Raw genomic sequence first — 17,392 nt, 5'->3', positions numbered from 1 at the left:
CATCCTTCAGCTTAAACAGTCAATGGACACTATCACGTTTGCTGAGAATTAAATCCCCATTCCCTCCTTCTCCACTCCCTTCAGCCACTCAGCCCAACCCAACCTGTCCAGACCTGTCTTCATAGAGAACCTCAAAGGCCTTCCCTCCAGTGGGCTCGGGCCAAGCCCAAACCGCGGGCTTCCAGAAGACTCTCCCTGTCTGTCTTTCCAGTTTCACCTCAAGGAGGCCTTCTGCAACCCCTCCATAGAACTAGGGCCCCCTCTGGTTTTGGAGTGTGTGTTTTGTTTTAATTCCTACACTCTGTTTCACTGTCCCTTTAGTACTTCATATTTTGCAATTAGCCATTAATTTACTTGCCTACTGTCTGCGTCTGGTCTGCTGCTAAGCTCTAAGGGCAGAAACTTGTCCATTTTGCTCGCCACTGTGTAACTAGCACCGGGCCAGTTATGCAGAAGGCACTCCAAAAGAATTCTGTGGAGTAACTAAACAAAGAAATACTCCACTCTTAAATGTATCAGCTCTTTTCTACCAATTTCTACATGCTAGATGTATACGACCCTTAAATTTTCATTGACTAAAGGTATTCCAACTAAAATCCAATTTGTTATTTTCCAAAATGAGTCTTAAGGATTTAAATTTTATTTGAATCCATAACAGATCAGAAATACCTATTTATACTAGAGATTTTAAAAGTTGGTGATATATATAGAGTCCCAGAAAAAATACAAAATGTCCAAAAGAAATGTAACTTTATCAAAATACAGCATACATTTTCCTCATGGATATTTCCCAATATCTATCTACATCTAATTAATTTTGCAATCTGTAATAATCATTCCCAAGAGCTATGATGCAGTCTGCCTTATAGTTTCTAAGGCAAAAAAAGTATAGTTTTTAGTAATATATTTAGAGGGGAGAATACTCAAGGAAACTAAGAAGCTAAAGGCACTTTATTATAATCAACATACAATTAATACATTAATTATAAAAAACTATTAAAAAATAACTTTAAAAGGTGTTACAAGGGACAACTCTGCAGTAATACCCAACCCTCAAAGATTCCTCCTTCTCTAGGAACTGCCCTTACTTATAGAAGTGGTTCCCAAGTAGCCAAGTCTGGACTTTTTAACCCTGCCCCTACCCTGGCCAAAGTTGGGTCTACTGGAAACCCCTGGGAAACTGGAATTTAAAACTGAGAGACATAGCAATAAAGAGACTGGTAGCTGCGTTCCTCTCAAAGACAGTACTCCAAGTCTTGCACCCTTGCTCTTGAAGGACCCCAGAGGTGGGTTGGCTCCTGCCTGCTGGCTACAGCTTGGTCTTTGAACTCTTTCTGGAATTCTGCAAGATCTCCAAGCATTTGTCCAATAATTCCTCTCCAGTATTTTCTTTTTTATGTTTATCTCAATGTGATTAGGTTCTTTTATGCAGCTAAATGAATCTTACCTGGTACAGCCCCCTCAACAAAACTGTTAGAATCAGTTGGAAGGAGCCAGCGAAAATACTTGACCTATCTCACGATTACATGGTAGCTAAAATTCCTCTCAAGGTCTAACAGTTTTTAAGTCAATGAGATACTACATATTTATTTTTAAACTGTACTGTTAAATGTTCTTTAATTTAGATTTTTATTAATTTAAACCAGCTCATCAAACTATCTCAATTGCTAAATTTTATCATATCCATTTATACACAAATATAAAGAATGTGTGTAATCTACAATGTCACCTACTACCGTTTCTGCTAGACACATAAATAAAACACACGATAGGCAAGGGCTAGTTTTTCAGACTATACAGAGTAGTGACAGCACGTCACAGATTAGTAAAAATACCTTGATCCTAAGGCAATGTAATTTCTAGGCTAGAATTTATGAGCTTCATCAAAGTAATTTATGTTCTGGTAGTGAGAAATGAGCGCCCGTGACCCTGCTGCTGGGAGTCCCCACGGGTCCAGAAGTAGGAAGGGGCTTCAGGATCCTTGTGCTGTGAGTCTCCTACCACTTGATTTCACATATATTTCAGGGAGCTCAACAATATAATGGTTTAAGGACATGGTATCTGTTTTTCCATATTAAAACTCAATCTTATTGAAATATTTTTCAGAGCTACAGAAATAGGTTTTTTTTTTTTTTTTTTTTTTTTTGAGACAGAGTCTCACTCTGTTGCCCAGGCTAGAGTGAGTGCCGTGGCGTCAGCCTAGCTCACAGCAACCTCAAACTCCTGAGCTCAAGGGATCCTCCTGCCTCAGCCTCCCGAGTAGCTGGGACTACAGGCATGCACCACCATGCCCGGCTAATTTTTTCTATATATATTTTTAGCTGTCCATATAATTTCTTTCTATTTTTAGTAGAGATGGGGTCTCGTTCTTGCTCAGGCTGGTCTCGAACTCCTGAGCTCAAACGATCCGCCCATCTCGGCCTCCCAGAGTGCTAGGATTACAGGCGTGAGCCACCACGCCCAGCCCAGAAATAGGCTTTGTTTTTTGTTTTGGTTTGGGTGTCTGTTTGTTTTGAGACAGGCCCTCCCTCTGTCACCCCAGGTAGAGTGCAGTGGCATCACTGTAGCTCACTGCAACTTCAAACTCCTGGGTTCAAGGGATCCTCCCACCTCAGCCTCCCAAGTAGCTGGGACTACAGACGTGCCACCACGCCCGGCTAATTTTTCTATTTTTTGTAGAGACCCAGTCTCGCTCTTGCTCAGGCTGGTCTCTAACTCCTGACCTCAAGCCATCCTCCTGCCTCAGCTTCCCAGAGTGCTAGGATTATAGGCATGAGCCACTGTGCCCGGCCACAGAAATAGGTTTCTGTTTATACTTTTTAAGGCTAAAGATACAGGAGGGACTTTTACAAAGTATATACTCAAAAAAGAGTAGGTTCTTACTTTCCATTTCCAGGCACAGTAATCTCTTATTTAGTTTACTTTTTACTGAGTAAATAAATAATAGGAGAACCAAGCTAGAGGACATAGCTTAAAACCTGCTTCAAACCAGACTGGTTGAATTCTTACAGAAACATTAGGGCCTCTAAGAAGTCAGCTCCTGAGCAAACTATCAAGACACATAGATTTAAAAATTAAATAAATAACTGCTGTATTGACACGTTGGATGTGATTTTACTGTGATTTGTTTGTTTCAGAGTAAACTTCTGTTGTTATAAATTAAAAGGAGCAGAAGGTCTTTCCTACTACCTTCCTTTACTAGAAACACTACAAAAAATAACATTATCACCATGAGAAAGATGGCTGAAAACATTTTTCATGATCAGGATATATTTTGCAAAAGAAATAAAATCACAACTGCAGCGAGCATATATGTTCATCTCTCTTTTTATCCAAAGAGATACTCTTTGGATAAAAATAATTCTACAGAACTTGAAGGAGAAGTAGGCTATCGGAGATAAGACTAGAAAAACAATCAGTCAAAATAATTCCATTATGTCTCCTGTTAACCTGTATGCCTGTTAAGATCTTTTCTATTATTATTTTCCTTACATATGACAAGAGTATCAGTTTGAAATTCATTCATTAATTTACATACCCTGGACTCTGCATCATCTTCTTCTTCATCAGGATTATAAGCTTCTGCACATACTATAAATATAAAAATGGACATTTTAAAGATTCTTTCATCAAAAGCCATGCTACAATAAATACATCTTTAAAAATGAATGAACAAGAAGAGTACCATGGTATAAAAAAACATTAATTAACCTCATCCAGGGCAGTCTACCCCTCAAAACTGGCTTCATATTGTAATGTATAAGGAATTTCTTTAAAAATAAAGCTGTATTTGAAGACATTGACAATTTCTTTTTTGCTTTCTCCTACCAGAGAAACATAGCTCAAACCCTTTTTTCTTCATTTCCAAGCATAGAAATGCATTAAAAAAAAAAAAAATAAAGATTACCTAAAAGAACAGAAACAAAGAAAGTCTAAGTCTGCAATGAAATGATCCATTTAATCATATAGTTATGACTAACTTTCCCAAATTATCCATAATCTTATCTTTCAGGAACAAATACTATTAACATTTTGCATATTCCATTCCAGTCTTTTTTATATTGCATATGCAATATAAAAACCTGCTTTTTTCATTTAACAGTGTAAGAATTTCTCATGTCATTAGAAACATTTTGTAAATATTGTTTTGAGGACTGCAGGTTATCATATGTTATAATTAACTACCTTCCCTAATGCCAAACATTTAGCTGGCTTTTGTTACAACAACTTTGCAATAAACACCTTCATGCATAAATATTTGTCTACATTTCAGATTATGCTGTAGGTATTATTCCCAAATGTTATTTTGGGAGGCTAAAAGGTATGATAATTTTTAGGGCATATTTATTACCATGCTTCTTTTCAGAAGGGTTATATTCATCCATTGTCCTACAAAGAATATGTAAAAAGACTCCTCTAACTGTTCAAAAGAATTGGATGTTACTGCTTAAAATCTTTGCCAATTTAAATGAAGGACTGAAATTTTTTAAAATTATTTAAATTTGGAGACTTTTTAAATGTTCATAGGCTGACTATATTTCTTCCTCTGTCCTTACCTATAGAAAATACTTGGTCTTCTTTTTGGCTTATGCCAATTTCTTAATAGCATTTTATCTGTCATACTACTCACATTGTATCCAAACTGCTTTTTAACAATAACTACAAAGTTTTTACAGATCATGCATGTTTATTTTTAATGTAGTGACATCTATATGGAAGAAAATCCCCCAATGTGATTTAAACCTGATGTTAAATATCACAAAAGTACCACTGCTTTTGAGCTTGGAAACCTTTTCCTTATTTGCAAATCTAAAGTAGATTTGTTACTCCTCTTTTCGTTCACGTTTTTTAAAGGTAGATCTTTTTATATTTATTCTTTAACCCATATGGAGTTTATTCTGGCATGGATATAAAAATATAAAGAACAAAGGATAAATGAAAGGCTGACAAATGCCTTCCCAGGGGCCTCAGAATATTATCATCATTAGTACCACTATTATCATTACTATTGCAAAACCTATGTTTTTTTTCTCCAGGCACTGTTCTACACACCTACCTAGACCAGTGGTTCCTAACCAGGTTCAATTCTTCAATCCACAGAAAACACCTGGCAATGTCTGGAGACATTTCAATTGTCACAACTGTGGCTGTGTGGAAGAAGCTACTGGCAAGTAGTGGGTATAGGTCAGGGATGCTGCTAAACATCCCACAATGCACAGGGCGGCCCCAACCCATCCCTGCCGCCATCCTGAACAAAGAATTATCTGGCCCAAAATGTCAGTAGTACTGAGGCTGAGAAACCCTGATATAGGGTATATTATCTCATTCAGTCTCACCACCACCCTAAGGTAGATGTTAATGTCATCATTTGACAGATGAAAGGACAGAGGGAGGCCAAGATCACACATTGTAGTAAGTGACAGGACCCACAACTGATCCCTGGATCGTCTGTCTCGACTCCAGAGCCCTCACTCTTAACCACTGTTCTACACCTGACTACTGTGGTGAATTCACCAGCACAGTTCCTGGACTTGAGCCTTTTGTCTCAGAAATCTAACAGAAGCAGACCAATCTCGCAGGGGCAGGCTCATATTAAAGAACTGCACTGAAGCACATAACCAGAATGTCAACGCAGTAACCAACTTCCTGCGTGAAGGACAGTGTCAGCATGACCAGCCAGACCGCTCCCTGCAGGAAAACCAAAGCAGCAGCCAAATCACAATTAAAATGTTGTCTGATGAGCAGGAAAGGGGAAGGAAGAAAGACTGTCAAATAAATGGAATGTTTAATAGCAACAGGCTAGACGGCCTGAGGCACCCACATACACAATACAGATGGTCCTGCTAATGTGGCTGGAGTAGTTGAATTCGACTGGCTGCAACCCTCCTGAGGGCCTGGGGACATCTACTTCTAATGCCTGGCTCTGTAACTCCACGTCTCCACGGATGACCAAACTCATAGGCAGGACTGCTACTTCATCTGTAAGGCCTGACACAAGAAGAAAACATGTTGACCCCAAGTTCAAAAATTAAGACTTTCCAGAGGGCAACAACAGAAAAACATTAAACCAAACTCAAGGCCCTGGTGAGTAGGGGCCCATGAAGTTGGCCCTGTTTATCAGATTGACACATTCACTGAGGTGATGCAATAGGGCAGATAGTTGTTTTTTTAAGGTAACTTGCTGTATCTGTATCTCCTCTGACCCATTAGTGTTGATCTTAAATTTTAATTCACACAGGCCGGGTGCGGTGGCTCAAGCCTGTAATCCTAGCACTCTGGGAGGCCGAGGCAGGTGGATCGCTCGAGCTCAGGAGTTCGAGACCAGCCTGACCAAGAGTGAGACCCCATCTCTACTAAAAATAGAAAGAAATGATATGGACAGCTAAAAAAAAATCTAATAGAAAAAATTAGCCGGACATGGTGGCACATGCCTGTAGTCCCAGCTACTCAGGAGGCTGAGGCAGTAGGATCGCTTAAGCCCAGGAATTTGAGGTTGCTGTGAGCTAGGCTGATGCCACAGCACTCACTCTAGCCCGGGCAACAGAGCGAGACTCTGTCTCAAAGAAAAAAAAAAAAAAAATTTTAATTCACAGAATGTAAACGTAATTCTCTAATTTCTAAGTTTCTAGTCCCTAAGCCCTGACTAAAAATCATATCATGTTAAGAATCTATTATTTTTCCAAATAGCTCATCAGTTACCCTAGTATTATTTATTACTTAACACTTTTGATTTGTGGTACACACTTTATTACATAGTATGTTTGTTTCTGGACTGTTTTGTTATTTATTGTGTCAATATTACAAGGATTTAGTTCTTGGCATTTATGGTGCAATTGTTTCACTAGATTAGCATTCATCCACCACGACCTCCTATAGTCAAATCAAAATAAAACACTTGCAATTCTGTAAAGCTGTCATGGTGCCTTACAGCTCCTCCTCATGACTTAAACCGTTTCCTCTAACTGGAACTCCTTCCACATTCTCCTTTCCAAGCCATCTCTTCTCTCCAGCCCCAACTAAAAAGTCAGATCAAGAGTCACATCTTGACCTCTCACCTACACCAAACTAACTCAGGAAACTCAGTTTCTGTGCTCATCCTTTGCACTCTCCCAGTAACTCTCCCACTACAGTGGGAAGAGCTCATTATTATCACTTACCACATTGTAACGCTTCCAAAGATGTTATAATCTGCTTGCCTCTCCAGGCTGGGGCTTGTAACCCTCCAGGGACTGACTGCACTCTTGTTCATGTCTGCATTTCCCTAGCATTGACCTGGCACATTGCCTAGCTCGATGCACATTTTTTTGAATGTATGAATGAATGATGAACAAATAAGCTTGCAAGATCTTGAGGGCAGAGACAGTATCTCTTTTTAATATCTCACCATAGTGCATCAATATTACAAACTCTGAAACAAATGCATATTGAATGAATGAATGAATGAATGAAAAATTGTTGTGTTAGAATATCCTACACTATTTGTCCAAGAAATGAGGACAGAGAGGATGAGTGAAAATGAGAGCCTTTTGTCTTATTCACCAAAAGGCCTGGCACAAACAGTAGGACCTCAATAAATATTTGTATAACAAATGAATGAAAGGCTCTATGCCTGGATGGCCACTCAAACCAGAGCCTCCAGATAACTTGTACTGCCCCATATTCCTTCTGACATGAATTTGCCCCATACCTCCTGGACAATCTGAAATGTAGTTTGAAACTATATACTTCATTTTTAGCAATTAAATAGTGGTGAGGGGCAGAGCCTTATTCTTTAAGTAAACCCTATATTAAGGTTTCCCTCTTTTGGTGTGCGTATATATGTATTTGGATACTATACTGGTTGTCAAGAATGGTCCAAGAACTTAAGCAGATTCCCACCGTGCATACAGAGTAATGTACACTGGTATAGCCAGACAACTGTCACAGACTACATGACATAACAGGAAAATAAGAACTATACTGACTTTGCATTCCGTGGGACCTGGCCTTCAATCTTTTCATGCATATATACAGTGTGGTAGACGAGGGGTTATACCAACTCCCAGGGTTTTTCACCAAGAGCCCCGTACAATTTGTTGCTAATGTTTAAAAATCAGTATAGTTAAAATACCTCTGCACTGGACAAGTATACACAATCTATATTATCATCCTGGCTAGCGAATAAAGGAACCAGGCTGAACTCCATGACTTGGGTCCTTGGCTCTGACACAGAGTCTTGCCCACAGGATACCTGAATAAATACTCACTGAAGGAATAAAAAGCAAACAAATAATAGCCTGTATGGAACTGTGCGGTTTAGAGACCTTCAATCTAGAAGGACTGACTTCTATAAAATATGTAAAAGTTAATTTGCCAATGTTCTCAATACACTAAGATTTTAGCATACTTATTTAAATAATAATCAGCCTAAAATAAAGCTATTATAAAAGCACAGGTGTATCAGACAACAGAGTTCTGACTCAATATAGTTAAACTTAGCTTATTGAAGTGGAAAAGCCCTCCTACAAAGGGAAAAAAATTATCTTTTACAAATATTAGTTTAAGGCACGCATTCACAACCAAGAAAACTGGTTCTTAGGGGGCAAAAAAACTTATTCTTTTTTGTTTTTTGTCAAAAGCAGAGATATACATTCAATACATAAACAGATACACAGTATAACTATGGTAGTAAAATCTCATTGGGGGCAAATGGGAGGAAAAGTTTAAAAAGACTCACGGTGGGCAGGCGATAATGAAAAAAACATTGAGAAACACTGGTATAAGGACCTAACAGTTATAGCTAAGTAAAGGGAAGAGGCACAGAGACAAGTTAATAGGCTTCCCCCTCTCCCATTCATTTGCATTTCTGCCCAGGTAATTTGGTATAGACCTGTTCTCATCCATTAGTAATGATCTTGAATTTGAATTCACAGAGCAAAGGCATTTGGAGAACATGTCCCAAATATAGAAGTTCACAGTTTGATCCCAAATTACATTCAAGCAAAAGACCACACAGAAAGCCTTATTTATTCATTCAAAAAATACTTTTTGAAATGTGAGGGATGAGGCAAATGGGTGTGTATATTCTTCTGCTATTATACATTTTATATAACGTATAACCTGCTTTGTCTATTTTATATTTTAAATATTATATGTATATATACAAAACATTTATAGAACTGTTTAGTTTGGAATGCAAGACAAAAATAGAATGACCGATATCAGTCCGACAATGAAGCTATTTACAAAATGCTATGGGAGCAGAGAAGAGAAAGTAGCAACTAGCTGCTTAGAGGGGAAGGCGGCTTTAGAGTAAAGGAGACCCCCTAAATAGTTTATGAAGAGTGGGATGAAGTTTACTGAGAAAAGATTATTTTGTTCCTGCTGTATTCCTAGCATCTGAACAGCGACTAACTCACAGTAAATGTTAACAGAAATGGTTGAGGAAATAAATACTTTCATTGATGAGAAATATATTATCTTCTTCCTTACCTTTATATATATATTGTAGAAACTGCATACGTCAGGTTAGACTAGCTCACACAACAGTAACAAGCATCCCCAAATCTCAGAGACTTAATACAACGTAAGTTTATTTCTTACTCACACAATATGTCCATCTCAGGATAGTAGGTACTCTGTGTCACATGGTCCTTACTGTGGGCTACAAGCTGATGGAGGCTATACGATTTGGAATGTCACCAGTCCCTAAGGCAGCGGCAAATTGCTCACTGGCTCCTAAAGCTTCTGCCTAGATGTGATACGTGTGTCTTCTGCCAAGAAGGCATATGTATCACATTTCACTGGAAAAGTGACGTGGTCATTCCTAACTTCAAGGAGATGGGAAAGTACAATAGTACCATGACCTTAGAAGGCAAGAAAAACAAAATTTTGTGAACAGCTCTGATGACTACCAAAGCAATCATCTGATGGCCCTAATCCAAGTGTTTCTCTCTCCCTCTCTCTCTCTCTCTCTCACACACACACACACACACACACACACAGAGGCTGGGAGGCAGATTAAAAATAACCTCACAATTTACTTAAAAATAGGTTCTGTCTCATAAACTCTGAACAGAATCATTACAATTTCCTTTAAACTGCCTTTCAAATATTAATTGAATATTTAGTTATTTAATATATATTAATAATATTTTACTACCTCTTACATCAAAATATTACAAGTTATTATAATTCACCCGTTACAGACTACATTTCAGCTACAAAAAGAGCAACATAAATATTTAATATATTCTTTACCTATCTTGCAGAAATTTTAGTACCCTTCATTAAATAGTACTTAAGTGAACATTTAATTTCCAAATTAGCTAAATTCATGTTAGCAGAATTTTAGTATAAATATTTTGCCTTTGGCCAAAATATTTATATATATAACCTGTCTTGGTAAGATGACTGAAACATACTTTGCATGTAAACTAGAATGTTGTGCCTTTCCCTTCCCCAAGGTTATCAATGGAGCTTTAAGAATCAGCCATTCACAAACCACCTTCTAGTTCTCTATAAAATTCTTTTTTAAACCATCATTCAGGTAGGTTTCTAAATCATCCCAGACATATAATTACCAATCCTAAAAAATTCTATAACGTTTTTCCTGTTATTTCCACTATAAAACATTCTGTCTCATAAACATTTTAGAGATTTTAAATATTTTACTAAATTGCTGTAAATTGATTCATTAAAAAACCCATTATTTTTGTTGCACTTTTACAGAAGTATTTAGAATGAAACTCCAAAATTTACTAATTTTTTTATGTTTTTATGTTTCTAAAATCAATTTTCCTTCACATGTATGCCATTCTTTTTTAAGTGACTATAGAATCAAGAAACATTCACACCTCACAAGTAAACATCATGTTCAAGATGCTATCGGGATGAGTACTGCTGAAATACATAAATGAGCAGCAACTGAGAGCTTCAAACAAGTAAGAATTTGTTCATCATTTGCTATTTTCCTACTATTAAAGCTACACATGCCTAAACCTTCTTTAATCCGGTTTAAAAAAAATTGTGAATTTTCCTTCAAAATTGCCTCCAAAGGAAAAACAAAACCCTAATTTATATCAGAACCGACATGCATTGTGTAAGTGAATTTTTATTCTAGACTTGGGTTCCAAAGTGTTAAAAACTTTACTTAGTATGTGTACTCAAGCACTGATCTATATCCCAAATACATTTTCTAGCCTCTAAGTACTCTATGTCATTTTTTAAAACAATTAACTTATTTATAGCATGGCACAATTACAAGGACATAGCATTTAATAGGTTTATGGAAAGAATCCTATCAATATGGAATGTTTCTAAGAGGAGTCCAGAAGAGGGTACGCTCCAATATTGTAACAATTCTACTGTTCATATATCATGAGTAGCCTATGGGATTCTGAGAAACGACGAAGCACCATATGAAAATTTCTCCCTTTCACAATGGAATAGTAGTCTGCTGGAGCTCTTAAGAGAAAGAGTAAAAATTCACAAATGACTAACAGTAAAATTACAGATACAGTAAAAAGAGCGTGAAGAACAATTCTGGGGAGAATATGTTTGGATAACCATCAATTTTTTAAAGCCCACAGGTTTTTGTTACTGATCATGAGAATTCCTCGGTGCTAATCTCCAGAACTGGTACTTAGCAGACAGCAAGTGGATCAATTTGTACCAGAAGACAGTACTGTAAAGGAAATTATGTTAGTACTTTGCTGAAAATGGTCTAATAAGGATTTCTGAGCACTACAGTTGATGAATATTATGGATTTTAAGAAATTTAATAGCCAAGGAGAAATCAAAAAAGAAATTCTGTCCTTTGGTTAAAAAGCCAACAAATAGCTTCCCAAGAGTTTGTGCAAATGCTCTAATTGTTCAGATAATGTGATCATCTCTTGGCACTTATTTTGGTCTGAGACCTTGAATCACATTAAAAGAATCTAAATATAAATACTAGCTGATAATGAACGACATGGCCACATTTATCATAATACAATTTTGCCCTTAGGACATAGCAGAGCTGGAGCTACATCAAGCTTCTGAATATTTTTGTTTATTTACCGTTTTTGAGACTAATGCTGCCTAGCATGCACATATCAGAGAATTATGGGAACAGAAACACTATATGGATTCTTCTCATTTTATTAATAAATTTTCAGAACAAATATCATTTGACCAGATGGTTTTAGGATGGGAAGTTTGGACTTAAATATAGCCAAAATTATAGGAAAATAGTCAATTCCTAGCTTCCAAATTTAGTAATAAAACTATGAAATGTGAGCACATGGGGAACATATTTCAATTGAATCTCTCCATGCGATTATCAGAAGTCTAATATGAATTTTGATGCTATTAAATATGACCATGTTGTGATAGAACAATGCAAATAAATATCCAAAGACTCATAAAATTCATATTTATAAGAAAATATAATTCAGTCTGGCTTACTCATTACTTAAAGTCAAAAGAAATAAATCTTTACAGATAACCTAGTAGGATTTTCTTCTTGAAGAAAAGAAAACCTCCATTTCCATTTTTTAAGAGGGAACTCACCAGACTTGTTCCACACATTATTTTGTATGGGTTTAAACTATGCACCTGTCTTATATTAATAAAATATGCTTAAAAAAATAAAAATAAAAAACCTAATGAGATTTGGTGAACATTTTCCTATGTCATTAGATATTCCTGTAAAACATAATTTTTAAATGGCTGCATAGATACTGATAGCATTTATGGATATTTATCTTAATTTATTGTTTGTTTATTGTTGGGAATTTTGATTTCTTTTCTTTTTTAACTAATTTCTTCAGATCAAGATTCATGAGGTGATAATGACAAATAAATTTAAATAAATTTTTTAATTAAAAAATAATATGATATAAAGACAATAACAAAATAAGAGACACAGAAATACAATAAACCAAAATAATAATTAAACACTTAAGTCTAATAAACTAGCAAAGTTATTTGTTTTTTAATAAAAACTGGTATTAGAAGGGATGCATAGTTAGAATGCACTCATGCACTGTGGGTGAAACCCTAAACTGGGGCTGGGAATGGGAATGGAGGGGTCAGTTTGGAAATATTACTAAAAGCTTTGAAAATGTTCATGCCCAATTCAGCAAGCGCTCTTCAAGTAATTTGATCTGAAGAAATGATAGGTAAAAAAGAGAAGAAATTTAAATTCCCAACAATAAGCAAACAATAAATTAAAATAAATATCCATACATACTATTGACATCTATGGGAAGCCATTTAAAATTATGTTTTATAGGAATATCTAAAGGAAAATGTTCACCAAATTTTATTAGTTTTTTTAATGCCAGTTTCAAGATAGATATGTAGTTTGACCTCACAGAAAATATGCATGAAAAAGTCTGGTAGGGTAGACATCAAAGTTTATATGGTAATTATTCCTTGGTATTAATAGTATGATTATGATGATTCTTATTTTTCTATTTGTATCTTCCTAGGTTTTCCTCATTTTCATCAATAATGTACTACGTTTATAATCAGAAAAAAGAATGTTTTTAAGCAGAGGATTATAGAACTCCTTTAAACATTCATATCTCAAAAAAGAAATAATTGTAAAATTTCCTGCAACATTCATATCTCAAATATAAAAAGGGATTAAACATAAAAAAGCTTTCTTGCTAATAATCAGTCTTTCTTTCAAATGTATCTAATCCCTTTGCAAAAATATTTTTCAAATTTAACACTTCCTAAAAACATACAGCTTCTGCAATTAGTAAAATCAAAGTAATAAAGTTTTTTAGAAAATAGTTATGAAAAATATCTCATTAACGATACTATCGTAAAACCGAAAACTCTATTTATAACAAAAATAAAAACATTCACATAAAAAAGAATATTCAACCAATGTCTACCTCAATCATGTAATAATATGGCTTCCTCTACACATTGAGTACTTAAAAATCATCGTTAGAGTTATAGTACAACAGCATGGTAAAGCCTCACTCCACAGGGCAATGAGAAACTAGACAAAACTGTAAAAAAAAAAAATTTAAATCAGTGCTCCAGAAATCAACCAAACGCATACAAAGGCATTCTTGAAGAAAAACTACTGATTTTGAGTTAGAACAGCAGAAGCCTATGGCATTCCTGCCCAAGGCTGCTATTCCTCACCCCCAGCTTGGTCAGCATGGTAGTTCTACCAGCTTTGTTGCAAGAAGAGAACTTGATTGAGAAAACACAAGAAAAGCACAAAAAAACCCCTACCCAGCAGCACTGTTGGCTACAACCACCTGAATGAGAGACAAGCTGGAAGAGCAGAAGCTCAGAAAGCCGGAGGATATGGTTTTGGCTATAGCAAACAGACCAGGAAACCAACCAGAAATTTAACAGCAAATGGGACAATCACAGAGGGACAAGTATTCATGGTCCCCTGGAAGGCTGTGCGGGTAGGCAGGAGAAAGTGTACAGGGCCCAAGCCAACCACATATCTCTAGCTGTCCACAAGGCTTTGGCACAGTCAGAGGAGACATGAGATGCTTGGCAGCAAGTAACAGTGCTGGGCATGAGTGAAAACTGGCTGAAATTTGAATATGCTCCTGAATTCACACAAGACCCATCAACTCAAAGTGTAGTATAACCTCTGACCAATCAGTCTTGCAGAACACAGGGGCTAACCCTGAGAAGCCAGGGTTAAACATAAAAACTAACAAAAAGCAGAGTTATTAGCAGCCACATACCATGGCAGAGACAGAGCACACAGATCTAGCATAGGCAAGTTATTAAAAACAACAACAAAAGCAACAACCTGGAGAGAGAGGAAATCAGAATCTAGAACTGCTATAAAAAATAATCTAAAATAACCAGTTCTCAGCAACTTAAGAAGCAAGCAATGAAAGAGAAAGTGTGACCCATACTCTGGAAAAAAGCAGTCAACAGAAATTGTCTCTAATTGGGCCCAGTTGTTAGACTTAGCAAAGATTTCAAAATGGCTATTATAAATATGTTCAAAGAGCTAAAGGAAACCATGTATAACCAATTAAAGAACATTGACAATGACTCAACAACTACAGGATCTCAATAAAGAGATCAAAATTATAAAAAAGAACCAAGTGGAAATTCTGGAGTTGAAACATACAATAACTGAGATGAAAAATTCACTAGGTCAGCTCAACAGATTTGAATTGGTAAGAAAAAAAAAGGAACTTGAAGATAAATAGAAATTTTTCAATTTGAAAATCAGAAAGAAAAAAAAGAATGAATAAAAATGGAGAGCTTCAGGCACCTATGAGACAGCATCAAGCACACTAACCTATGTATAATGGCAGTTCCACAAAAAGCAGAAACAGAGAAAGAGGCAGAAAAAAATGTCAGAGATAATGGCCAAGAACTTTCCAAATTTTATGGAACCATTAATTTACAGATTCAAGAAGTTCAATGAACCTCAGAATAGAATAAACATAAAGAAATCCACATCTACACATATTTTAGTTAAACTGTTAAAAGTCAAAAAACGAGAGAAAAATCTTCAAACCAGCAAGAGGAACAATAAAAAACAATTAATAACTAACTCCTCATCAGAAACAACAGAGGTCAGAAGGCAGTAAGTTGGTGTAAAGTGTTGGTAGAAAAAAAATGATGACCCAAGAATTCTATATCTAGCAACAATATCCTTTAAAAATGAAGGTGAAATGAACTCATGCCCTAATAAACTAAGACTGAGAGAATTTGCAGCTAGCCAAGCAAGAAATTAAAGGAAATGTTTCAGGCTGAAAGGAAATGATACCAGATAGTAACTCAAATCAACAGGAAGAAATGAAAAGCACCAGAAAAGGTAAATATTTGGCCCACAGAATGGTAGAAAAATCATATATCTGACAAGGAATTAATATATAGAATACATAAAGAATTCCTACAACTCAACAACAGAAAAACCCAATTTAAGAATGGGCACAGGACTTAAATAGACATTTCTCCAAAGATGAAAAATACCTTACCAATAAAGCACATGAAAAGATGTTCAATATCACTGTTCATTAGGGACATGCAAATCAAACCCACAATGAGGCTCCCTTCCCCTTGTAAAAAAAAAAAAAAAAAAAAAAAAGACAACAGCCACAGTGAGATACCACTGCATACCTATAAGTCAGCTATTATCAAAACAAAAAAAAAAAAAAATAACAAGTGTTGGTAAGGATGGGGAGAAACTGGAACTCTTGTGCACTGTGGAAAACAGTATGGCAGTTCCTCAAAAAATTAAACGTAGAACTACCGTAGGGTTCAACAATTCCGTGTCTGGTTATATATCCAAAAGAGCTAAAAGCAGGGACACAAACAGATATTTGTACATCAATGGTCACAGCATCATTATTCACAATAATCAAAGGTGGAAGCAACTCATGTGTCCATCAACAGATGAATGAATAATCAAATGTAGTACATACATATAATGGAAAATTATTCAGTTTTAAAAAGGAAGAAAATTCTGACACATGCTACTAACATTGATGAACCTTGAAGACATTACGCTAAGTGAAATAAGCGTCACAAAAGGACAAATACTGTATGAATCTGATTACAGGAGGTTCCTAAAGCACTCAAATTCATAGACTGCGACCCCCAACCTCTGACTGGACCAGTCCATGGCCTGTTAGGAACTGGGCTGCAGAACACTCCCCACCCCCGAAGAAAAATTGTCTGTCTTCCATGAAACTTAGGAACAGAGCCCACAGCAGGAGGTGAGTGGGGGGTCAAGCAAGCAAAGCACAAAGCTTCATCTGTATTTACAGCCACTCCTCATCGCTGGCATCACTGCCTGAGCTCCGCCTCCCACCCCCCAACCCTGGTTCATGGAAAAATTATCTTCCACAAAACATGAAACTTAGGAACCAGCTGCAGAGCAGCGGATGATCAGCAGGTGAGGGAGAAACACTCCATCTGTATTTACAGCTCCTCCCCATTGCCCGCATCACCGCCTTAGCTCTGTGGAAAAATTGTCTTCCATAAAACTGGTCCCTGGTGCCAAAAAGGTTGGGGACTGCTGATAGAAAGAATGGTGGTTGCCAGGGGCTGGGAGGAGTACGGAATGAGGAGTTAAGTGTTTAATGGGTACAGAGTTTCAGTTTGTGAAGATGAAAAGGTTCTGTGGATGGTCGATGATAACAGTTGCACAACAATGTGAATGTATTTAATGTCACAGAACCGTACACTTAAAAATTGTTAACATGATAAATTTTATGTTACAACTCATAATAAAAACAAAAATTTTCAAATTTTTAAATAACTATGAATATAAAAAACTATAAATATATATTTTTGCTCCTCTCTTAATTTCTTTAAAAGACAAGCTTTCATAAAGCAGTAATTGTCACACTGAATTGTTGGGCTGATGGCATATACAACCCACAGTCAATAGCAGCGCAATGGGCCGAGGGTCTGT

General features: G+C 36.4%; 1 protein-coding gene across 1 annotated transcript in view; it reads right to left on the bottom strand.

The window, feature by feature from the left end:
• PRKAR2B (protein kinase cAMP-dependent type II regulatory subunit beta) overlaps window positions 1-17,392 on the bottom strand; it is an 86,348-nt gene that overhangs the window by 31,299 nt on the left and 37,657 nt on the right. The window contains exon 3 of the mRNA XM_069461849.1: window positions 3,539-3,591. Coding sequence (XP_069317950.1) covers window positions 3,539-3,591 — 53 coding nt within the window. The remainder of the gene's footprint in view (window positions 1-3,538; window positions 3,592-17,392) is intronic.

The sequence above is a fragment of the Eulemur rufifrons genome, chromosome 29, assembly GCF_041146395.1.
Source record: "Eulemur rufifrons isolate Redbay chromosome 29, OSU_ERuf_1, whole genome shotgun sequence".
Lineage (NCBI taxonomy): Eukaryota > Metazoa > Chordata > Mammalia > Primates > Lemuridae > Eulemur > Eulemur rufifrons.
The sequence above is the reverse complement of the archived record's forward strand: the minus strand, read 5'-3'. Positions and strand labels throughout refer to the sequence as shown.